Source organism: Peromyscus maniculatus, chromosome X, assembly GCF_049852395.1.
Source record: "Peromyscus maniculatus bairdii isolate BWxNUB_F1_BW_parent chromosome X, HU_Pman_BW_mat_3.1, whole genome shotgun sequence".
Lineage (NCBI taxonomy): Eukaryota > Metazoa > Chordata > Mammalia > Rodentia > Cricetidae > Peromyscus > Peromyscus maniculatus.
In genome coordinates, this window is record NC_134875.1 from 124,167,199 (window position 1) to 124,194,351 (window position 27,153).

Sequence of the window (27,153 nt, forward strand, 5' to 3'; positions counted from 1 at the left end):
CCAAAAATGGAATGGGAAAGAGGTGGGAAGACAGGGGGTAGAGGAAGTAGTTGGAGGTGCAAGATGCCCAGATGCCCAGTGAAGTTAAAAGGCAGGCCTCTGTACCCATGCATCATTAAGGGACATTTTCTTTCCAACTTAGTACATGAACTCTGCATGTATTTTGAAAGTAGAGTCAACAGGATCTCATGCATATGGAAACTGAATATGGGTCATAGGACAATAAACAGTAAAAGATGATCCCAAGGATGTTGGTCTCAAAAAAACCCTTATCTCTTATAATATTTACTGTTGAAGCATTCCGTGTGTGTGTGTGTGTGTGTGTGTGTGTGTGTGTGTGTGTGTGTGTGTGTGTGTATGCGCACGTGGGCATGAGATCAGATGACTCCCCCAACCCTACCCCTGGCAGAAGGCACCCTGTTCTCTACCTGACCTTATTTGACTGTCTCTAGACCCAGATGCAGTATGACTCTTGACACAGTTCCCTGCAGAAGCTTTACCCTTGCTGCCCATATGGTAATTAGATATTGTGCTAAGGGGCATTACAATAGGACTGTGCTTCCACATATGATAACTAAGACTTGTACTAGGAGCTTTATGATAGGAGTAGGCTATTTAATGCCAATTAGGTGATGCCCCAGACTATCTCCATCCTTTAGATCTCCCCTCACTGTGGAATAAAGTTGAGCTAATTTACTGAAGTTATCTCCTGGAGAGCTATATCCATTGTGCCCACAGGCCACACAAAGCTCTCTGTTGTCACTTCTGTCCCTTGTCTTTGTGGACTGGTGACTAACAGGCCTCGAGAAAAATGGTGTGTGTGTGTGTGTGTGTGTGTGTGTGTGTGTGTGTACTGAGAGGACTGAATCCAGGGCCTAGGCAATCACTCTACCACAGAACTACTCCTCCAGCCCCCTTTGAGTATGCTTGATAAGTCATTTCTTATTGAAAACTAGATATCTGGGGTATTAAAAACCTGGGACCAAATTTAAACCTTTAGCTGGATTCATACCGAACTACTACAGTTGGTCATGGTTGGTCATCAGAGTTGGGGTGGAAGACACTGTCTTGTTATTGTCAAGAAGTCATAGTTTACCACTTGTCCTGTAAGACAGGGATTTTCTGTTACTAATGGGGTATGTCTGGAAGTTCTGGCTCCAACTAGGCCTTCAATGATACCTCCCTCATTGAGATTAGTAAAAATGACTGAATGGCCTTGACTGATATCACTAGGGAAGGAGGAATCCTCATTATTACCACGTAGAAATGAAAATATTATCTCTTCATTAAGTTTCCTGTCACAACCCTAGATAGGCTCAATCATCACTGTAGGGTTAAGATAAAGTCTAGGCTTCTTACTGCACCTGTGCTGGAGGAGAGGACAGAGGACAGAGGACAGAGTAGCCCCAAGTATTTTTTCATGGTGTTTGGCTGGGGATGAACATTATCTGAAAGATTTCTGTCTTGATAGGCTGTCCCTTTCCCAGTCACTATAAAGAGTAGGCTTTTCTTATATATTTTTTAAAATCATTGCTGGATGGTTGTTTCTTGGTTGCTACCTTTTCCAGTATCAAGTCTGGGAGCAAAAAGAAAATTTAGGGAACAGATAGCTCTGTTGTTCCACCTTCTTTTGATCTTTTAAAGACTGAGGTTTAGTGTTTTACAAGATGCTCAGGACTTTTAGTTGTACTTAATGGGAGGTGAAGTCATAGAGAGAAGTTCATCTACTCAATCTTTGTGGAAGTGAAAACCTAGCCAAGACTGTCGAATTTAAATATGACATCAAAAGAAAGAACATATGAATATATGCATACATATAAATTTGACAACTTAGATAAAACAAGCTAATCCCTTAAAGCACTCAAGTACTAAAAGTCACCCAAATATGAACTATGGAAGGTAACTATGAAAGATTAAATTTATAGATAAAATACCAAAAAAACAGATTTAGAGTATTTCACTGGAGAATTATATCAAACATTTAACTAAGAATTGAGGTTGAAGAGATGGCTCAGCAGTTAAGAGCATGTAACTTCTCTTGCAGAGAACCTGAGTTTGGTTACTAGCATCTATCTACCAGCTCATATCCCCAGCTATGAAAAATCCAATACCTATGGCCTCCACATGCACCTACATGTATGTGCACATACCTATACTCCTTCTCTCTACCTCACATAATTAAAAATAATAAAAATAAATGTAAAAAGAATCAACACTAATTTTATATAATATCTTCTGAAAAATAAAAGGGTAGAATATTCCCCACCTAAAATATAAAATTTATTTTTAGCATAATACTTTTATTAATTTGAAATTTTTAATATATTTCCAATGTATTTTATTATATTCAGCCTCCACTCCCCCTGTGAATTTCTCCCAGATCGACCCTCCACCTCCCTCCTAACTTCATGCCCTTTATTTTTATAACCCACTCAGTTCAATTTGTGTTCCCCATATAATCATGGGTGTGGGGCCATCCACCAGAGCATGGTTTGACCTGCCAAGGGACTATAACCTTAAAGAAAAATGACTTTCCTCCAACAGCCACCAATTGCCATTAACTCCTCAGCTAGAGGTGGAGGACTTAGAATCCCTTCCTCCTTCCATACCAGAAGGCTGACTGGGACTTGATCTTGTACAGGCCTTGGGCAGATATTTTCTGGGTATGACAGGACTGTTGCAATCATGAACTCACAGCAGCTGTGGAAGCCTGTACAAGGCCTCCCCAACTATTTTATTAGGTCAGTATCATCTCTATAATATAACACTTAATAAAAACATCATGAAGAAATAACACAGGGTTTTTCTCATGTCACGAACATAGACAAGACATTCTTAACAAAGTATCACAATTGTATCAAGCATTGTACCAAAAAATTCTAAATTCAAATAAACTGGGTGTTATATACTGAATTGTGTCATTCCACAGCCAAAAACTAACCTCAATGTGACTGTGTTTGGAGACAGGGTAATAAGGGTAGTTAAAGTTAAGTGAGGCTATACAGATAAAGCTCTAATCTAATGGGACTATCACCATTATCAAAGAGAAAGAATTCATTCTCTCTGCATGTTCATGAAGAAAATGTCAGGAAAAACTAACACCCTTATCAGAAGCTGAATCCAGCTGGACCTTAATCCTGAGAAGTTCAGCCTTTAGAATTTTGAGAAGTAAGTTTCTGCGGTTAAAGGCATTCAACCTATGGGATTTTATTATGGCAGCCCAAGCTAATATATGAAGGCTTGTTTCAACAATGCAAGTATAGTCAATATTCAAATACTTCCATCACAATCTATGATATTAACAGGCTAAAGGAGACAAATCCACATGCTCCTACCATTTCATACAGAAAGAGAATATGAGATGATAAAAATTATAATGGTTTAGGAGCAAAGGTGAGATTCTTCAACTTGATAAGCAACATTTATAAAAACCCTAAAGGCTAATATCATACTTAATACTGAAAGACTGAATGTTTTCCACCTAAGACTGGATAGAAGGTAAGAGTCTCTCTTCTCAATGTGATACTTCAAGTTTTAGCCACTGTAATAAGTCAGCAAAGAAAATAAAAGATGAAGAGACTGGGAAGGAAGAAGGAAAACCATTCTTATTTTCAGGTGATATGATACTGTATGTAGAAAAATCCCAAGGAACTGAGAATTTGGTGGTTCATGCCTGTAATCCTAACACTATAAGCAAGATCCTATCTCTAGCCTCTGTGGACACTGCCCAGACATATATGCAGGCAAAACACCCATACAATTTAAAAATAAATACAAATTAAATATAATACAAATTAAATAAAAAAGCCATACAAACAGCCAAACACCTATATGCATAAGAAATAAATAATTTAAGAAAATTTAAAAAGTGAAATTATGAAATTTGCTAAAAATGGACAGAACTAGCAAATATTGAGGTAACCCAGACACTCAAAAACAAATGCTCTTTCATATGTGGATCCTAGCTTTGAAAATGTATGTAGATGTTGTGTTAACTTGGAGTGTCTATAAAGACCAGGCAAACCGGGCAGTGCACGCCTTTAATCTCAGCACTCCGGAGGCAGAACCAGGTGGATCTCTGTGAGTTCGAGGCCAGCCTGGTCTACAGAGTGAGTTCCAGGATAGGCTCCAAAGCTACACAGAGAAACCCTGTCTCCAAAAAACAAGAACAAAACAAAAGACCAGGAAGCTAGAAAAGTGCCTTGAGAAGGAAATAGTGGAATACAAGTGATACAAAAGTTGTGAGGAGAATACTGTTATTTAGAATGGGTAAAACAGAAATTAAGGTGGGTGGAAGAGAGAGAGAGATGAAGGAATAGGAGGAAAAGCTAATAAAACTTAAGAGCTATGAAAAATCTATATGGAAACATACTACTAAATGGTTGTAGGATAGGGAGAAATGTTGTAAAACACTATCTCTTGGACATGATATGGCTACTGCATTCGTGAGATCACAGCAGCTATGATTAACTTCATAAGACCTACATAAGATTTGGCTCTTGAACATTCCATCATGGACAGGGGAGCAGGCTGGGAAGCTCCACTCTTCCCTTGAGGAATGAACTATTGGCTACTGGGGAAGAAGATCCATTTTCTTCAGTGGTGTAGCCAGTAGATGTTGCCTATGTTCTCGTAAATAACCTTCTACTCATGCTCATGTAAGCAATCCTAATTAAGCTTAAAACACACACACACACAATCAAGAGCGTTATTTGTTGGGAAGAAGTACCTCAATAGGAATAGGAGGGGATTAGAGAGGGTAATGGAAGATGTATATGATCAAAAGGTATATGTATGAAATTGCCAAAGAGTCAAACTTTAAAAAAATTAACTCAAAATAGATCATACATTTAAATGTAAAGTACACAACTATAAAATTCTTGAAACACATGAGAAAATCTTTGAAATGTACGCAGGGTTAGGTGAAAAATTCATAGATTTGACACCAAAAAAAAAAAAACAACCTAAAAGAAAAAAAAATGACCTAGAGTAAAAACACCTTTACTTTCTAAAAGACTGTTAAAAGGATGAAAAGAAAATTTAAATTCTATATTAAGCTCTGAAAAAGTAAATGCAAATCACATTTTTTGAGGCAGAGGCTATGTAGCTCTCTCTGTTTGTCTTAGAACTAGATATATAGATCAGGCTGGCCTTGAACTTCCAGAGATCTTCATGCCCTGCCTCCCAAGTGATAGGATTAAGGACATGCACCACCACACTGGAGGCAAACCACATATTTGACAAGAGACTCATATTGTAAATGTAAAAATAGTTCTGAAGACTCAGTGTTAATAAACCAATATTAATAAACTCAATATTAATAATACTGTCAAGGTGGCTCTGTGATTAAGGGCACTTATCACCAAGCCTAATGACCTGAGTTTGAGCCCTGGAACATACAGGCTAGATGGAGAGAATTGACTTCTGAAAGTTATTCTCTCACCTCTACATACAAGTGTGTGTGCCTACCCCATCTAAAAAAAGTAAAAGGAAAAAAAAAAAAGAATCAGAAAGTGATCAAACATCATGAAGATCCATTCCACTGAAGAGAATCAGGTCTTATACAGAAGCCAGTCTTGCAGCCACTTCATGTTATGGGGTCAAATAAGTCTGATATAACAACCCAAAACATTAACTGAATTAATTTGATTTTATTTTTGAGTCAGTGTCTCATCATATACAGCCTGGCTTTGAACTTTTGCTTCCTAAGTATTGTATGTACCAGTATGGCTAAATTTATCTTTGAAAATAGAGATGAAGGCATAGAAATGTATTATTTTTCAATATTCTAATATCATGTCACAAAGAATTTTTAAAGGTGGTCTACAAAGTCCAAAAAGTAAAAACCATAGAACAGTTTGACCTCTGAAAAATGCTAGTTATTAAAAGTAGCAGGTGCAATAAGCAGTTGTAATTGAGATCAGGTATTTCAAGCATAAAGCTTCAATTCTATAATTGAACCTCCAAATATAGTTGATTACTACAAACTGCAGAGGCTAGGAAGATAAATTAGTTGGTAAAGTGCATGCTTTGCAAACACAAGAACCTGTGTTTGATACACAGGACCCTCATAAAAACAAGCAGACAAACAAAAAAGAAGCCTGGCATAGTGGTGTGATTTTGAAATCCCAGCACTGGGGAAATGGAGACAGGCAGATTCCCTGGGGCTTACTGGCCAGCCATCATACTTGAAGAATTTCATACTAGGGAGAGACTGCCTCTAAAATAGAAAAAAATAAGGATTCTTCTTCTAAGTAGCCTGAAGTGACTTGTGAAAATAGTTCACTATTCTCTTGGCCTAGAAAACTCTATAAAATCATACAAATGAAGAGGTTCAAATATTTGTATTCCCTTTAGGAATACCCCTGAAACTTGTCTAATTCATCAAGGGCATGCACATGAGAAAAGCCACCAAGTATCTGAAAAATGTCACTTTAAAAAAGTAATGTGTGCCCTTTTGGTAGTATAATATTGAAATGAGTAGGTGTGTCCAGGTCACACAGTGGGGCTAGACATAGGGTCTATGTTTCAAAAACAATGCTGAGTTTTTGCTGCATATATTTAAAATTGCAAAGAGTAATGCTGAACTTGAGGGTTTATATGTAGAATCTGTAGTCATTGGACACATACAGGTTAACAAAGCACCTAATAAGATGGGCTATTGAACTTACAGAGTTCATGGTCTCATTAACCCATACATGAATGCCCTCTGTCACACTGAGATGATCTTCACTAAGAAAGAACAAATTGTTCTTTAAGCCAGAAGAAGTTGCACAGAATAAAAAGATATCCCTGAAGAAACATAAACACTTATGGCTTGGGAATAAATTCAGCATAAAATAAATACAAATCAAAGTTAATATAAAAAAATGGATGGCACCTGAGGAATGGCATCCAAGGTTGTCCCTGGAATTCCACATGCTTGTACTTAAATATGTATGTGCTCGCGTGCGCGCGCATGCACACACACACACACACACACACACACACACACACACACACATACACACAAGCACACATATGCACTAAATTCTATTAAATTCAGGAAATATGATTAACATAGGAAATATGATTAACATATTCCATAAAAATTGTTCCCAAAGTGTCACTCCTAGACTATTGGTATAAACACTGTGAGAAACTGCTAGAAATTTTTAGCTGAGTGCAGTGTTGCATGTCTGTAGTCCCAGCACGTGGGAATCCCACACAGGAGGTGGCAAGGAGCTACATACACAGTGATATCCTATACAGATCAACAAAACAAAACAAACTTAATCCTCACAATTCAGATCTACCAAATCAAAAGCTCTGAGGATATAGTTTAAAAGTCTTTTTTTTTTTTTGAGACAGAGTTTCACTATATGTAGCCATGGCTGGTCTGGGAATTTGCTATGTAGCCTGGGCTGGCCTTGAACTCATAGAAACAAGTTCGCCTGACTCTGCTTCACAAATGCTGGGATTAAAGGCCTGTATCACCACGGCCCCAGCAAGAAGTCTGTTTTTTAACAAATCTTTCAGGTACCTTTGCTAAGCAAAGGAAATATATATTATAGAATAATTCTTATTTGACACCTTCTAAGAAACTGAAAATACAATCTACCTATCAAGAGCATCCAGTTCTGAATTTCATTAAGGAATTTGATATGATCAATAGTTAATTTAGTAGCTTACCTTGGCCAATTAAAATTAAGAGCTTTATAAGATAGGCAAAGAACTATGTGAAACAGAGGAGATTTAGTAAAAATCACAACATATAAAATGGTAAATATCCTACATTCTCAGAACAAATATTAGAGCACTGAGGGCTCATATGAATTAGGGAGATTAGGGAGTATATGTCTCTGTGAGAGGAAGCTCTCAATCTCTAAATTTACTCTTCTTAAACCATCCTAAGTTTATTGTGCTACTTATCAGATAGATGTAATTTTTAAAGTAGTACATCCTCCACTTATCCCCCAAAATTATCCCCCAATAAAGTATATTTGATATACTGACTTACTACCAAGACCAAACATTGAGGTGTTTCAATAGTCCTTGGAGTATTAATGGAAAATGCAGCACATGGGTCATTATATTTATATAAAAATATGACAGCAAAGACATGAAAATATGACCTTCTCTCTCTCTCTCTCTCTCTCTCTCTCTCTCTCTCTCTCTCTCTCTCTCTCTCTCTCTCTCTCTCTTCACTCCTGATGTTATTCTGTTTAGGAGGCAGGAGATGGTCAATGATAAGCAAGTGAAACTTTGAATGTGCGTTAAACAAGAAAGGGTTTGGGAGCTTTCCTTAACAGAGTGTGGGGTACCTGGGTCTGCATTCCTAGAAGTGATTCAATAACCACTTCTAGAGTATAAATAGGACATATGAACCTGGTGATAGGAGTAAAGAAATTAAGGATGTTTATCTCTATCCTTTAAGAATCTAACATGTATTAGGTATGGTTGTAATCCCAATACTCAGAGGGCTGAGGCAGAAGGAAGCTATTCTGGGTATATAGTGAGTTCAAGGCCTCCCTAGGCCATACAGTGAGACACTATCTGAAAAAAGGTACTTTATTAAGTAGTAGAAATAAATGTACAATGAGATCTATACTTTCTCACAGTAACCAAAAGGTTCTACCAGCCCTTTATCTGGAGCTGTGTGTTCTACTTATTCATTCTTGCATTCGCTCAAACTTATATTGAACATTCTACTTCATGTCAGACTTGTGTAAAGCACTGGGAACACCAAAACCAGTAGGATCAAATGGTTTCTAAATCAGCACTACTCTTGAAGACCTTACTACATCCTCTGGAATAAAACCTCTTTTCCACAAAATCAGTCTTTCTATCTTAATTGTTTTCACATCTTTAAAATGAAGGTCATGTGCTTACAGTCACCTTAACTATTCTATTACTCCCTTTCCATTTGAGTTTCTGTTTTAGAAACTATATGCTCTGGCTACTTATTAGTACCATCACTAATGAGGCTCCACTTATATTGAAGCAATTTCCTATGGGAAAGTTATCTCTTCAAAGACTAATAAATGCTACCGATGGCCGAATCAGATATGGAAATCTTGGAGAAACCTTTTCCTAATTTTAGATTGGACTTCAAAGCATTTCATCTTATAAATTTCTTAGATAAACAAGCTGGGATTTATTGATCAATCATGATCTGGTTTGTGAGTTAGGTTAACTCTGTATGTTAGAAATACACAGAAAACCAAGAGAGCTCTTTCCCTAAGTCAAAGTTGTAAACATGCCAATACCTGAGAGAAGGTGTTGGAACAGAGTCTGGATTGGCTGGTACTTGCACTCCCTTTTCCCATTCTTCTTTCCATGTGTCAGTAAAGAGGTAATAGCTGTCAGGATTAACATGATGAGAGTCAGGAATTTTCATGGCACTGATGAGGTCCTTTCGGAATACCTGGAAAGATACATTGCACATACTTTAAAATCACTATGAAACTGATACTGTTTAATGTTCTTTTAAAAAAGATTATCCCTGCTCAACATTTATTTCCAATAAGAGAAACATCTCCTGATTCCTAAATGGGAATGACAATTTCTGTTTGGGAAGATTTGACATACTGACAGGGAAGCCAGCTGTTCTGGATTTAATAAAGGGTAAAAGAAGTCCTTTCAGTATTTTTTTTTTTGGTCTTTGAATTTAAATAAACAATATAGGTTATTCCAAAGGATTTATTTTAATAAAAGAAACAATCCTTAACTCTCTTAAAGTAATAAATATCTGCTAATAACTTCTAACTATTTAGGCATTGCCTCATTTAAAACTTTACCTAGAAATAATTATACTTTACTTTGAGACAATCTTAAATCCTGCACAAAAGAATTATGAAAATGCGGGCTGGAGAGATGGCTCAGCGGTTAAGAGCCCTGGCTGTTCTTCCAAAGATCCTGAGTTCAATTCCCAGCAACCACATGGTGGCTCACAACCATCTGTAATGAGATCTGGCGCCCTCTTCTGGCATGCAGGCAGAACACTGCATGCATAATAAATAAAACTTTAAAAAAATTATAAAAATGGTACAGTATTCTTATATATCCTTCAGATAGTTTCACATACTATTACTATCTTAAATGATCAGAGTAAATTGTTCAAATTGTTTTGCTTTGAGACAGGGTCTTATTGCATATCCCTGGCTGACCTGGAACTTGCTAGGTAGACCAGGTTGGCCTCAAACTAAGAGATTCTCCTGCTTCTGGATCTTAGTGCTGGGAGTAAAGGCATGTGCCACCATACCTGGCCTCAGAATAAATTTATCTAAACCAGAAATATTTTGATTTAGTTTTGAAGAAAGATCACACTCTAGCTAATGTTGATAAGAACTTACAGGAATCTTGCTGCCTCAGCCTTATAATTGCTGGGATTACAGGCCTGAATTGCTATATTGGCTCCTAAATTAAGAAACTAACATTACAACATACCATCACCTAATCTATAGACTTTATTCAATTTTCACCCATTTTCCTTAGTATCTTTCTGTTCTGGAGTTCAACCGAGGATCTTGTATTACAAACATAGTTATACCTCCTTAGTATCTTCTTTTTTTTTTTTGAGAGTGTTTCTCTGTGTAGCTTTGGAACCTGTCCTGGAACTTGCTCTGTATACCAGGCTGACCTCGAACTCACAGAGATCTGACTGCCTCTGCTCCGGAGTGCAGGGATTAAAGGAGTGTGCCACCACTGCCTGGCTCCTTGGTATCTTCTAATCTGTGAGAACTTTTCAGTCTTTCCCTGTCTTTCATGATTGACACTTGAAGAACATTTGTAAAATATTTTGGAGTGTGTCCTGCCAATTGAGAAGTGTCTGGTGTGTTCTTACTGGTTTGAGGATATACATGTTTGGGTTTTAGGGTTCTTTTGGTAAGAATATCACAGAAAAATTGCTGTGTTCTTATTCTATCAAGGATGTATGTTAAATGTCGTGTTTACTGAAATTTGACTACTCAGTTCAGACAGTATCGTGTTAAATTTCTTCAGATGCTGTCTCACTAGTTTTCATTGCTGTTAGGTTAGTATATTTTCCTTTTGTAGTGTAAATATCTTGGAGTAGACACTTAGAAGACTATAAAAACATCTTGCTTCTCAAATTGTCACAGTTGCTTGTTTCCTATTTAATGGAAATTACTGATGTTTTGTGAAAATATTTTATCTTATTCTGGATATGCACTTTTAAGGCACTTGAGAAAGTATATTCTTTATTGTCTCTAGTAGCAAAATACACAGTTTGATAGCTATTAGTTAGATCTACCTTACTATGTATGTTCTTTAGAACTTCTATTTCCTAATTTGTTCTTATTTACTTAATCTGTGTGATACTCTAAGATGTGTTCTGTTTAATCCCCCACCCCTAGTGGTGTTGGAGCTGATTCAACCTTGGGCTTCTTATCTACCACTGAGCTATATTATCTATGTTCCCATTTTTTTTTATAAAGCAAGGTTTAAGACTGTAGCCCAGGCTGGTCTCAAACTTGTGGATATCCTCCTGCCGCAGCCTCCTACATACTAGTATTATAGACAAAAACCACTGTGCATAATCCTTCAACTATGTCATATTTTATAATTACATGCATTATGCTATATTTTCTGTTTCTTTCTTTACCAGATGTGCATTTTTTACTCACATGTACACACAAGTGCATGTGTGTACACCTAGAGATACATTACACTTTGGAAAATAGATAGCTTTATTCTAAGTTATCTTTATATTCAGAACTTTATCTTAGCCAGCTTATCAATGATTTTCATTATCAGTGAATTACTCATGAGTGAGAAGGATATGAATGATAAATATACTATGGCCCAAGAGACTCTTAATGAAGGCCTAAACTCCATCTCTTGCAGAGAGACCTAGCTGTATAGGAAGTTCAAATGTCAGAGGTAAGGCAATGATTAATGTACATAGTTATAGTTTGGACTCATGTAAATTAGCCAGGAAACGTGATTCAAATGTTTATGGTAGCCAGCTTAAAATTCTGCCTTGCCATCAAAAGAACAAAAAAGGTATAACACAAATTCTTAAGCTAACATGGCAATAATTTTGGTAAAGAATGTCAAATTAACATCTAATAAAGAATCACACTTTTACATGAAAGCATACATACACTAGTCTATGCTTCACAATGCCTACTATGAAATATCATACCATTTACAGGACTAAGATAAATGTGCCTACATTTCTAGAAAATCAAGGGAAGAGATGCTATCAAGCAAATTTTGGTCTTTAATATGCTTATCAAGTCTCTCAAAGGAGAATGTCCAAATTCTGTATAAGCTGAAAGTGGAAGTACATATTATGAGCAATGAATTCTCAGGAGCTACAGTCATGTTTAAACTGACATCATTTTTACAAAGTATAAGGCCAAACTATTACATAATCAAATGGTGACATTTAAATGAGGAAGACATCACCTCATTTCCTACTTTGTAGGGACAATTGAAAATATTTGTTGGTTTCACTTAGGGAAGATTTTTAGAGCACAGCATAGAAGTCGTCTATATTAAACACAAAGGTGGTCAGGTGGCAACAAAATGATTTTACTAAGAATCCTGGCTAAGCTAAGGCTACAAGAAGCAAAAACTGGTGGTTTCTTACATAATGTCTCATATAAGTAGATAAGAGATCATAGACATAATTGTTTACCATGTTTTGCACAGAGCTCAGTGTTCTTCTGAGTTATTAGGAGACAATAAATCATTTTGCTGAACAATATAACCCATTTTTATAAATTACTAGAGTGCTTTTAACGAGCCAGTGGCTAAGTAGCAGTAGACATAATAACTAATGTCTTTGAGAAAAGGTAGTAGCAGGGTGGTAGTGGCGCACGCCTTTAATCCCAGCACTCAGGAGGCAGAGGCAGGCGATCTCTGTGAGTTCGAGGCCAGCCTGGTCTACAGAGCGAGCTCCAGGAAAGGCGCAAAGCTACACAGAGAAACACTTCCTCCAAAAACCAAAAAAAAAAAAAAAAAAAAAAGAAAGAAAGAAAAGCTAGTATTGTGGTAATCCTATCTTAAATCTGGAAAAGACAACTAGAGCTAAATATTTGACAACAGCCCCAAATATGTCATTATTTTCCAAGTGATGTTCTTTAAAGAAAGATTTATTTACTTTTATGTACATGCTTTGCCTGCATATATCTATATACACCACATGCCTGGTGCCCACAGAGGAGAAAAGGGCATCAGATCCCTGAGTTACAGGTGGTTGTGAGCTGCTATCAGGATGATGGGAACTGAACTCAGTTCCTCTACAAGAGTGGTAAGTACTCTTAACTGCTAAGTCACCTCTCCAGACCTGCTTATAAAATATATCAACTGATTATAAAACCACACTATGGACTTTAAAATAAAATTACAGTATGAACTTTAAAAGCCATACCATCAAATGACACAGTATAAGCAATGTGTTCATACTTTATAACTCTGCTTATGAAAATCTGTTCTATATGGTTTCTTAGGTAGCCTGGAAACATGTTAGTAGGTTGAATGACCACATCCTAATTTCCAGAATTTACAGATGTTTAAATGTTTAGAGAAAGAGATTTTGCAGCTTTATTAAGTTAAGGATCTGGCAAAGAGATAATTATGGAATGTTGGCATGGACTGTAAATCTGGTAGTAAATGCTCTTACTAGATAAAGGCAGAAGGAGATCTTTGAGAAAAGGAGTGGGAGGCAGTGATTGGGTGATGCACTGATAAAAAAAATCAACAAACAAAATCAATAAATGCTACCAGAAACTGAAAGAATTATGGAATCTCCCCATAAAACCTCTCGAGTTCAGACTGGCTGATTTTGGACTTCTAGACTCTAGAACAGAGAATAAACCTCTATTATTTTAAAAGTCACCTACTTTGTGGTAATTTATTAACCAAGGCCTAGGAAGCTAATACATATATTTATCAAACAGAAGAGTAACTTAAAAAAAGAGTACAGACAAGGAGAGCGGAGACTAAGGACATCTGGTCCTTGCCCATGGTTCCAGAAATACTAAACCTCCAGGGATCAGGTACTCTGCAAAGTCTGGGGAAGCTCAAATTGCAGACTAACCAACCAACCTATACTCATTTTTCTTAAGCAAGTAAATCCAACAGCTAGTACAGTTTTCCCTTCCCCCTTTTGAGAAAAACAGATGGCTTATGTGATCAAGCCCAATTTCAGCTTTATAAGTTAGTTATATTAAAACGTGTCAGACCCAAGTTTTCTAGATTAGCATTTTTACTCAAACCATAGTATAAAAGTCTGGACTATCATGATATGTAAGTTGTGGTGGTATTGTGTTCCCCAAAGTATTGTGCACCCTAATAAACTTATCTGGGGTCAGAGAACAGAACAGCCACTAGATACAGAGGCCAGAAAATGGTGGCCTTAACGCCTTTAATCCTACCATTTCAGAGGCAGAAATCTGTCTGGATCTATGTGAGTTCAAGGCCACATTGGAAACAGCCAGGCATGGAGACACAGCCTTTAATCCCAGGAAGTGAGGGCAGAAAGCAGAAAGGTATATAGGGCATGGAAAACCAGGAACTAGGCTGGTTAAGCATTCAGGCTTTCAAGAAGCAACTGAGCTGAGATTCATTTGGATAAGGACTCAGAGGCTTCCAGTCTGAGGAAACAGGATCTGCTGAGGAACTGGCGAGGTGAGGTAGCTGTGGCTTGTTCTGCTTCTCTGATCTTCCAGCATTCACCCCAATACCTGGCTTCAGGTTTGATCTTATTTTTTTTTTTTTTTTGGTTTTCGAGACAGAGTTTCTCTGTGTAGCTTTGCGCCTTTCCTGGGACTCACTTGGTAGCCCAGGCTGGCCTCGAACTCACAGAGATCCGCCTGGCTCTGCCTCCCGAGTGCTGGGATTAAAGGCGTGCGCCACCACCGCCCGGCTAGGTTTGATTTTATTAATAAGAACATTTTAAGATTCATGCTACAATAAGTCAACTATTTCAAGCATGAGGCAATGCTGAAGAGGGGGATAGATATGTAGGTTCAGCAGTCAGCTCGATATCTGCAAAGTGATAAATATATTTACTACACTTGTCTTATGAACCTATTTTTAATTAGAAAAGGTATTCTCAACATTTAAAAAATATGAACATAAAGAAAATAGCTAAAGCATTTCCTGATGGAGATATATATATATGCATATTTGAATGTATTTTCATAAATAAACTATAAAAGGATGTGCAGGTGAGGTGAAGCAAAGGGAAGGGAATATCTTAGACTGTATCTTATTGTTATATAGTATTTGAGATTGACTCATTTAAAAAAACAGATTTATCTGGCTCATAGCTCTAGAATTTGGAAGTTCTAAGATGACAGTGCTTATATGTGGTGAGAGCCTTATTCCTGCAGCATCCTAGGGTGGAAGGGAATAAGGGCATGAAACAAAGACCAAGACAAGACCAAATTTGCAAATTACAACAAATCCATTCTGTTTTTTTTTTTTTTTGGAATTTTTTCAAGACAGGGTTTCTCTGTGTAGTTTTGCACCTTTTCCTGAAACTAACTTTGTAGCCCAGGCTGGCCTCGAACTCACAGAGATCCACATGACTCTGCCTCCCGAGTGCTGGGATTAAAGGCATGCGCCACCACTGCCCAGCAACAAATCCATTCTTATGAGAGGCAGAGGGAAACGAAAGCTGGATTTTTTTTTTCATTATTTCAGGGATGAGGACCGAACCCAGGGCCTTGCACTTGCTAGGCAAGCGCTCTACCACTGAGTTAAATCCCCAACCCCAAAAGCTGGATCTTTTAAAATGTATTTTATTTTATAGTTTGATGTTTAAACTTAGAAAATGTTTTATACAGCTAAACATTTTTAAAGAAAGGAAAAAAGGTACTGTGATAAACTACCTGGTTTGGTCTAGTTTTCAGCAAATTATCTAAATTCTCTTTCTCACTTTACTTATCTATAACATGGGGATAGTAACATTGTTCATAAGTGTTGTTTTAAGGATTAAATACATATATTTGTATAAAAGGCTCAGCATTGTATTGGGTTCACTGTGGCTGTTAATGAATATTAGGTGGAATTATTTTAATAACACCATTAGTTTCAGCTTCCTTTCTAAAAGCAATCAAGAAGTATATAGTTGAGTTCTATCGAGTCAATCAAGTAATTGTTGAGAAAGTGAGAAAGATGTGAGATGGTTACTTAATGAACATGTGCATTGTTTGACTCCAAAACCAGCAGGATTCCCAAGCAAGAGCCCTAGCAAGAATATGAACTAACATTCTAGAAGTCACAGGTAATACAGAAACTTCATAAGAAAAACATAAACATTAGTTGCCAAGTTAAAGATTGTAAATTAAAGTTATAAATATATTCTTTATAGACAATGAAGGTGAGAAGTTTTACAAGTTCTTAATTGTGTGTCTATTTTAGATGCAGTAGTGGTTTTCCCCAAAGTTCCAGAAACAAAAGGACTTTGTATTTACCAGATAACTGCTCATTTATGGTCAAAGAAGAGATTCACAAGCTAACATACAGTCCAGAAGCTATGCCAAGTCCAACACTGTGTATGCATTTGGCATCACAGATGCTTGTAGAAACAAAGGAGGCCTCACTATGAATCCAACTAGAATATCAATTCAGACAGACAGATAGACAGACAAAGAGAAAAAGAGACAGAGAGACACACAGAGAACAAATACTGACAAAGATTTAGGAGAGGGAGACCTATATACACTGCTGGTAGAAATATAAACTAGTCTAACCACTAAGGAAATCAGTATGGAGGTTCCTCTTAAAACTAAAAATAGAACTACTATATGACCTACTTATGCTACTCCTGGGAATATACTAAAAAGGAATCTAAGGTATCTAGTACCATCTTCTTGGTGCAGGACACCTGCATGCACGCACACACACACACAAATAATAAAATAAATCTTTAATAAAAAAGAACAAAATTAGGTAATCTGTAGAAAAATAGATGAAACTAGAGATGATAATCATATTAAGTGAAATAAGCTAGACTCAAAAAGACAAACAAGCCATATTTTCTTTCATATGTGGAGAATCTGGATTTAAAAATATAATAACATAAGGCTGGGAATTAAGCTCAGTGGTAGAGCACTTGCCTAGCAAGTGCAAGGCTCTGGGTTTGGGTTCTCAGGTCTGACAAAAAAAGACAAAATTACAGAAATATAGTAACATGAAAACTAGAAGGGACACTAACAGGTAAGAAACTAATGGGAAGGTGGAGGTAGAACTAAAAAATGTAATGGGGTTGGTAACCATGAGCAAAGTGGAAGATATACATGTGTGAAGCTATCATAATGAAAAAACTATTTTGTACACTCATTAAAAAAATCAAACAGTATGGGTCCTGAGGCCTATATGATGGAACACATCTGTAATCACAGAACTCTGAGTGTTTGAGGACAGCCTGGGTAACATAACCAATTCGAGACTAGCATGAGCTACAGTGTGAAACCCTTTCTCAACTCTTCCCTCGTCAAAATAAAAATAAAACACAAACAAACAAAAAACAAGAGTATGAGCACTTTGGGGAGGGTTACTGGCTCAAGAAAAAAAAATTCCCTGTAAGAAACACCCTTAAAACTCTCTATATAATTTTCAGAAGCTATATAAAACCTCTGAATCACATGTGAAAGTCATAAAACTTTACTAAAATCTCTTTAACAGATAAATTGGGAGAAGCATGCATAGCAATCTTACTGATACAATATTAAAAATAGCTATTAATGTAGCTAATTGAACCATAAAGAAAAAGAAAATTCATATTATACTTCAATGACTGTCTTCCAGAAGAAAACAAATCATCATAATATTTGATGCCTCTTCCCCAGATCCTACCACCAAGTGAAAGCCTCTACTGATAGTAAGAGTGGCTAACAACTGGGAATGCTACCAGAGACAGGATCTCTAAAGACAAGAACAAAGGGACCCTAAGACCCTAAGTCAAGAGGGCAGACAAGAAGGTCACTAAAGAATCTGAAATCCGTGGTACTCAGAGTGATAACAAATTCAAACACCAGTATACACTTCTGGTAAGTTTGAAAAATGCTGACACCACTTTAGAAAACAGCCGGAGAGCTCTTCAAATGATTAAACAGTTACTATATGATCCAAGAATTTAAGACAACTGAAAATATGTTAAGTCATAATAGCTAAAAACTAGAAACAATGCAAATATCTATCAACCGATGAATAAATAAACAAAATGTGGTTGTTTATACAATGTAGTATCATTTGGTTATAAAAATGAATGAGGTACTGGTATGTAGTACAACATGGGTTAACCTTGAAAACAGTATACTAAGTGAAAAGAAACTAGACACAAAAACCAAATACTGCATGATTCCACTTATAAGAAATGTCTAGAATAGGCAAATCCAGAGATAGTGGTTTTCAAGGCCTAGGAACAGGGAGACTGGGGAGTTAACTGCTATGCGTGAAGGGGTTTCTTATAGGAGTGATGAAATATTCTAAATTTAGATTGTGGTAAAGGATACATAACTGTGGATATACTAGAACCTATTTAATATTATACTTCGAGTTGATAAGCTGTATGAGGATTATATTTTAAAAAATATATTGAAAAATTTTGAGACAGAGGAGATGTGTCTCATGTAGTCCAGGTAGATCTCTAGCTCACTGTGTAGCAAGAGGATGACCTATGAACTTATGATTCTCCTGCTTCTACCTCCTAAGGGCTGGGATGCTAGGCAAATGCTCTATCAACTGAATTACACTCCTAAACTATGTATTGTCTTTATAGGATAACTAACATGGTATTAAAGGCTACCAACGGAGAAACCTTGATGTCTACTCCTATCTATTATTAGTAAGGAGTTCCCCTTGTCAAGGTGGTGTCAGCACAAACTAGCTAGATAGCCTGAGCTGTTATCACTGCATATCAGTAATATGGTACCCCTTGCTACTACCACTCATCCTATTAGTTGAGGCAATAAGGTGAGTATTTCTATCCCTACCAAGTAGTAACAGAATCCCATGTCTCCTAGATAAATAGCAGAACTGAGAAGGGGAACCCAAGTATCCTGCCACTGGTAGAAACAGCACTTTTATTCCCACTACCCTGGTTATAGCAAATTGTGGTGATATATTGTGTGCTCCAGTATATTGTGTACCCTAATAAAACTTATCTGGGGTCAGGGAACAGAACAGCCACTAGATTAGACATAGAGGCCAGACAGTGGTGGCACACACCCTTAGTCCTAGCATTCTGGAGGCAGAGAGCCATCTGGTTATCTGTGAGTTCAAGGCCACACTGGAAACAGAGCCAGGCATGGTGGCACACACCTTTAATCCTAAGAAGTGATGGCAGAAAGCGGAAAGGTATATAAGACATGACGACCAGAAACTAGATGCTTTTAAACTTTTAAGCAGCAGTTCAGCTGAGCTCTATTCCAGTGAGGACTCAGAGGCTTTTAGTCTGAAGAAACAAGATCAGCTGAGGAGTTGGTGAGGTAAGGTTAGCTGTGACTTGTTCTCAGAAATTACCCAATATCTGGCTCTGGATTTTTTTTTATTAATAAGACAGTTTAGCAATTCATGTTACATCTGGCTTACAGCAAAGGTTTGATAAAAGAAAAGATTTAAATAGATTCAGTGTCTTATAACATAATAACAAAAAAGTTCAGAGTACAATAGAAAATTAGTTGCTATACTAAGAACTAGGAATGAGAATAGACAATTAATAGGCACCAACACCAAGATGACCAGAATGTTAGAATTACTGAACAAGAATAGCATTCAGGGGGGTGGGGGGGAAGAGCAATTTCCTGAATTTATAATTTATCATTATTCCTTAGAAAGAATGTTTGAAGAAATAAAGAAAAAATCGCCTTGTTGGGAATTACAAATTGTTCCTTAAAAGATACAAAGAGGAGATTCTATTAATTATTTAGGACATAAAATAGGTCTACAAAAAATTAAACCCCAAAAGGTGCAAGTTAGGAGAGATCGATTACAGACTTTCAAAGATTTTCGGAGACATTTCTCATCTATGGATTGTTGTTGGGGTAAAAAATGATGAACTGAGTAATTTGTTCAAACCCTTAGAAGGTGACAAGGACTTAAGTAGTCCAAGAGAATTATCAGCTGAAACTGAGAGAGAATTTACTTTGGTGGAAAAGAAAATACAGGATGCACATGTGGATCTTGTGGATCCAAAGCTTGATTGTATTTTGGTTATTTTACCCTCTAAGCATTGTCCTAAAGGAATTTTCATGCAGAGGGAAGATATTATATTGGAATGGATATTTCTACCTAATAAACAGAGTAAAAAATTAAAAACTTATGTGGAAAAGATCTCTGACTTGATTTTAAAAGGAAAATTGAGACTTCATCAATTAGCAGGAATAGACCCTGCAGAAAATGTTGTACCTTTAACTAAGAATGACACTGATAAATTATGGGCAGAGAGTGAACCTTGGCAAAGAGCTTGCAGTAATTTTTTGGGAGAGATTAACAGCAAATATACCAAAGTGATAGAATTCAATTTATAAAGAGAGCTGATTAGATTCTGCCTCACATTGTATGGGAAATACCATTATCTGGAGCCCCTCCCTACATTTTATTCAGATGCAAAAAAAGAGGGAAAAAAAGGAAAAGCAGGTTACAAATCAGAAAATTTAAGTGGTTTGAAGTCCTTATAATTTGGTTCAAAAATCAGAATTGTATGCTATTCTGTTGGTATTAATGGATTTTTTGGAACCTCTCAACATAGTTACTGACTCTCAGTATGCTGAAAGGGTGGTCTTCCATATTGAGACTGCAGAATTTATCCTTGATGAGTCAGAATTAACTTTGTTATTTATTCAGTTACAAGCTATAATCAGGAATAGGAAGTATCCCTTATATATAATTCACATCTGATCCAATACGGGTCTGCCAGGTAATGATGAGATTGATAAATTATTGATAGGAAATGTGCTGGAGGCCTTAGAATTTCATTTAAAAACATCATTTCAATAGTAAGGGTTTAAAAAAGGATTTTTCCATAACCTGGCAACAAGCCAAGGAAATTATAAGGAAATGTCCTACTTGTTCTTTTTACAATCAGACTCCACTACTAGCAGGATGTAACCCAAAGGGTACTCAGAGAAATGAAATCTGGAAGATGGATGTGTTTCACTTTGCAGAATTTGGAAAACTGAAATACATACTGCTCTATTAACTGGATTTTCTCAATGCTAATGAGAAAGGAACAACAGCTGAGGAGAGACATTGGATAATAGAAAAAAATTACAGAATTAAATCAGCCTATATACTTTAAAGATGTGATGACCTCAGAATGGAAACCAGGATATGTATTACATTGGGGATGATGTTTTGCTTTTGTTTCTACAGGAGAAGATAAGCTATGGATACCATCAAAATAAAGGTTCAATTCAAACAAGAGAGACCTCTTGATTAGAAGAGGTGATAGTTCATGATAGTTCAATCAGCATGATCACTCAATTTAAATTAATTTATACAACAACTGCTTTTCATTTAATCAGATATAACTTGTCAAAGGGGAACCTCTCCAAAGTTAGAGTTAGGGAATGTTTTTTGTTTTTGTCTTTCAGGAGAATGTAGGCTAAGGAATCAGAACAACACTGGACAAATGAGACATTTGAAGAAAAAGGACAAATCATCCAGAAAAAATGTCCCAAGAAAAAGAGGAAATTGGCCTATTGGTATATCACATATAAAATTTTGTAAGTCTTCCTAAATGTTTGTTTCTGCTCTTCTCTAAAGACACTTAACACAAATGGTCTTTATGTAGTCCCAGTTCAATTAAAAATTAAAGTTGGCATTGGAGTTGGAGAATGGCTCTCTCTTTCTCTAAACCCAAGCATGCTTGTTAAAGGAAAATGCAAAATCTCTGTATCATGTCAGAAGAAAGAGCCATCTTCTGATATGGGACAGAAGAAAAGGAAAAAATTAAGGGACTATTCTATTGCCACTAATCTCAATTGTTTGATTCTATTTTGATTCTTTAAACTTTTCTTAAGGTATGAATTTTATATCAAAATTTATAAGATTTATATATACGTATATATATAACTTTTGTCATGATATTAATGGTCATATAGAGTACTAACTGATCCTAGAAAAAAAAAGGCTTCAATCTAGCTTCCTGTACATGATTTCAGGTTTGAGTCTCATCAGTTTTCTGCAGGGAACCATAACAGCAACTTTGAAGTCTCTAAAAAGATGATGGGGCCCCACAATGGTGATTCTATCAGGACAATGATAATACCACCAAGCTGACAAACACCACACAAAGATTGGCTTTGCACTACAAACTGCTCAGGACAATTTCGAGATGGCTAGCTGAGATGATCTAGCCTCACAGACTACTCAAGCAAGGACTTGAGACAAGTCCTTGCACTTTTGCATTATGCAGAGGCTGAACAACAAATAATACAGGTAACTCTTCCAGAACCTAAAAATTAACCCCAAAATATTCTTTTCAGGATCCTCTAAAGATGTTTTCACTCCCAGACAGCAGGAAGTAATTTTAAGAAAATGACGCCCACATTCCCACAAGGTGGGGTGGGTGGTTTCTGGTCATTTAATGGGTTATGGATAATTGTCTTTGTTTAGGATTGCTGGTTACAAGTTGTTAATTGGTAATGATCAGAAAAAAGGCTAAACAAAGGAGATTAGATTTAGGGTTCTTGTTTGAAGAAAGAAAAAAGAGGACATAGATATAAGATAAAAGGTAGATTATTCAATTTACTCTGAAAAAAAGAAATGATGGCTAAAGGGTAGATTATTGAATCTACTCTGAAAAGAAAAAAAGAGGATATAGATATAAAACATAGATCATTGAATCTACTCTGAAAAGAAAAAAAGAGGATACAGATATGATACAATATAAGGTAATTATTGAATCTACTCTGAAAAGAAAAAAAAAGAGGATATAGATATAGGATAAAAAGGTAGATTATTGAATCTACTTTTAGAAAGCAACTACTTATTTTAAATATTTTACATTGGATTAGACTTTTGTATAATATATACAAATTATGTATATTGATACAAATTTGAGATTGATTTTGTTAGAAAATACTGTACATATATTTCTAATCTTGTTCAAGGTATTATACTTATACAGCTCATTTAACAACGTAATGCAAATTTCTAGTCCTTGAAAGTTATTATTACCAACTAATTAGGATATAAAGAAATAAAAGTTAGTAGTTAGTCATTACAATCAAATTTATAGTTATATTAGGTATGTTTTCAAGGTCAAACAGAGATATAGTTTAGATAGACACGTCATCTTCAAACACTTTAGAGATCTACAAAATATGGCATTTAAGATGTTTTAATAACATATTTTTTTCTTTTTTTATGACAATGAGACATGTTTGTTCCTAGCAGTAACAATCTACTTCAGAGAAGATGATGGGCATTGAAGAAACTCCTTATGGAATTACTTTCTTTGTGGCAAAAGTTAGCCACTGGGCAAGAAAATGCCCTTGCCTTCATTGCTGACAGTATGCTGTCCAAAATGGACAAGCAGGACACAAAAGAAAGGACTGCTGATCCTTGCTAAGACAAGGTAGGAAAGCTCTTTAGAAAATCCTGCTTCACAGCTGAGCCTGTCAGATATTCTAGGCTTGTAGGCCGAAGATGGGGTGCCCCAATGTTGCAGAGAAACCTTGGGTGACTGTCCAGGCAGCAAGTTGTTTCTGTCATCTCAATTTTTTTTTAGAAATCGCTTGTTTGCACTTCCTGTTTAACTAGGTAATATTATTTCCTTCTCAGGTCTCTAAGGAAGTTGAAGAGTAGATAGTTATAGTTTTCCTTGTTAAGAAATTCAGAAAAGAAATTCACTAAAGAGGTGTAAAGTGTATAAGTTTGAAAGACATCAAAAGATAGTTTTGGTAATGCAAATTAGGATAGAAGGTAAATGAAATACAATCCTTTGGATTCACAAAAATAAAACAGATAATGGAAAATTTTCTCTGAATATGTCAAATGCAAATGAACTAGACATTTTTGATGTATTTATTGCCTTATATATTGTACTTATTTTATATAGTTTTTCTTATATTAGTTATAATTTTTTTATTTTAGACAAAAAGGGGAAATGTGGTGATATATTTTGTCCCCCAATGTAAACTAAAGTTTATCTGAGAATCAGAGGAAAAAGCCAGCCACTACAGTAAATATAGAAGTCAGGCAATGGTAGCACATGCCTTTAACCCTAGCATTTGGGAGGCAGAGATCCATCCAGATCTCTGTGAATTCAAGGCCACACTGGGAACAGAGCCAGGCGTGGTAGCACACGCCTTGAATTCCAGCACTAACCATAGAAGTCTGGAGGTCTGTACAGACAGACAGGAAGTGATATAGCTGGGCAGAGACAGGAAGTGAGATGCAGAACAGAAAGGTATATAGGCATGGGTATATAGGAAGTAGGTCTTTTGGGCTGAGAATTTCCAAGTGGTAAGAATGTGGCTGGCTTCTTTCTGCTTTTCTGATCTCTCAGGTTTTACCCCAAAATCTGGCTCTGGGTTTTTTATTAAGACTGTTTAGCAATTCATCTTACATAACCTGAGTGAGGTAACCCAGACCCAGAAAGACAGACATGTACTCACTTGTAAGAAGATATTAGCTGTAAAGAATAACTATGCTACAATCTACAGACCCAGAGATGCTAAGTAACAAGGAGAGCTTGAAGGAAGATATATAAATCTCCCTGGGAAGGGGAAACAAAATAGACATTGCAAGTGGAGAAGGTGCATGAGGAAGGGGAAGAGGCAGGATCAAGTTGAGGGAGGTCGGAGTGAGAGAGTACTGGGAGAAACAACTGGAATTAGGGGACATTCTGGAGACAAGCTAGAAATCTAGTGCAATGGAAATTCCCAGGAATCTACGAGGGTGACCCTAGTTAAGACTCCTAGCAATGGGGTATATGGAACCTGAACCAATCATCTCCTGTAACCAGGCAAGACTTCCAGTGGAGGGATTGGGACATCAACCCAGCCACATAACCTTCAGCCTATAATTTGATGTGCTGGGGTAAAGTTGACATAGAAATTGTGGGAGTGGCTAACCAATGACTGGTCCAACTTGAGACCTATGCTACCAAAGGAAGCCCACCCCTGATACTGCTTGGAGAGCCAGGACCTAGAGACTGGATAGCCCAGAGACCTAGGATAGAACCAAACATGACTGGTCAAAAAAAAGTCAATGAAATGATTCCTAATGATATTCTGCTATACTTGTAGAATGGTGCCTAGTGCAATTGTCATCAGAGAGACTTCATTCAGGAACTGATGAAAGCAGATGCAGAGACCCATAGCCAAACCTGAGGTGGACCTTGGGGAATCCTGCAGAAGAGGGGGAGGATTATGGGAGCCAGAGGGGTTGAGGACACCATGAGAACATGGCCTATAGAATCAACTAACCTAGGCTCATAGGGGCTCACAGAGACTAAACCAACAACCAGGGAGCCTGCGTGGGACTGACCTAGGCCCTCTGCATACATGTTACAGTTGTGTAGCTTGTTCCTCTTATGGGACTCCTAACAGTAGGAACAGAGGCTGTCTCTGACTCTTTGTTGGCTTTTAGGATCCTTATCCTCATACTGGGCTGCTTTGTGCAGCCTTTAACTTGATATGCCATGTTTGGTTGATATCTATGGGATGCCTTCCCTCTTCTGAATAGAAATGGAGGAAGAGTAGATGGGGGGTGCAGAGGGGATGTGGAGAGCCTGGGAGGAGAGGAAGGAGGGGAAACAGTGGCTGGTTGCAAATACATAAAGAACTAAAAAAATTATGTAGAATTAAAACCTAAAATATAAAGTAAGATAGGGATGTAGCTCAATAATATAGTACATTTTCATTACTTATTCATTATGCATGGATGTGTGTGGATGTGGATGTGCCACACCTCAAGTGTCAGGGAAAGAGGAAAACTTGCTGGAGTGAGTTCTCTACTTCTACCATGTGGGTTTTGGAGACAAAACTAGGTTGTCAAACTTGGCACCAAGTGCCTTTACCCACTGAGCTATCTTATCAGCCCTATATTTTTTTTTAAGTCAGGGAGAAGATAAAAATTTCTACAGGATATTATCAAATATATTTGTTAATTCTTTCCTTCAGGAAGTGATTCCTTGCCTAATATTATCCCTGTATTTTAGTATACCAGTCTTAGTGAAAAGAACAAGAGAAAGGAAGAAAAAAAAGAATGTTAATCAAATGATAATCCTTGATATAATGTGACAAGAAGGGCTCTTCATCCTGTTATATCATTCTCCCAAACCTTAATTATAGTCTAATCATAAGATATATACAGACAAACCTAGATTAGAGGAAATTCTATTAAACACTCAACAGTATTCTTAAATTTTTTTTAAAAAGATTTATGTGTATGATGAGTGTTTTGTCTCCATGTATGTACGTGTAGTACATGTGTGCCCACTGACTGAAGAGGACAGAAAGTGTCAGATCCCCTGGAAGTGGAATTACAGATGGTTGTGAGCTGAATCTATATTCTCTGGAAGAACAGCCAGTGTTCTTAATTGTAAGCCATTTTTCCAGTTCCCTCCAGTCCAGTTTTTGTGCATTATATTCCCTAAGTTTTTCCTGTATGGTAGACACTTATGAAAAATACCCTGACATTCTACCAGGCCCACAAAGATCCCTGACAAAAGGAGATGAAACTTGACTACTGAGAAAGGAAGAAATGCTCTCTGATGGACACACTTGAAAAATAATCCCCATCAGTTAATCTATTTCTGTTAGAATGAGTAGAACCTATGACTTGCTTCTAACCATAGACTATGGTAAATGTTTTAGAAGATAAAACAATTTTTAAAGAAATGTTGATGTCACTGTCATTATTTTGTCATATAAAATTTCATCTTAGCATATGAGAGAGAAAGATTCTCTTTGCTGCCTCTGAGAAATTGGCCCTGTTGTGAGAGAAGGCCAAATTGCAAGAAACTATAAAATCTGTCAAAAGACTACAGGAAAACAAGAATCTCGAGTCTTTTAGCTTCAAGGAAAGGAATTCTGCCCATAACTTGAAAGTAAATTCTTTTCTAATCCCTAGTGAGAACATCCCAGTAAAAGCACAGAGATCACAGCCCTTAAAGACTATGAACACAGAATCTAGTCACATTTAGTACAGACTCCTGACTCACAGAAATTGAGATAA

The 27,153-nt window shown here is 36.7% G+C and overlaps 1 protein-coding gene across 11 annotated transcripts in view; it reads right to left on the minus strand.

Moving 5' to 3' along the window:
• Jade3 (jade family PHD finger 3) overlaps positions 1-27,153 on the minus strand; it is a 144,351-nt gene that overhangs the window by 48,514 nt on the left and 68,684 nt on the right. For all 11 annotated transcript variants that reach the window (XM_076562015.1, XM_076562010.1, XM_076562013.1 and 8 more), the window contains one exon: positions 9,249-9,406. In XM_076562015.1, coding sequence (XP_076418130.1) covers positions 9,249-9,406 — 158 coding nt within the window. The remainder of the gene's footprint in view (positions 1-9,248; positions 9,407-27,153) is intronic.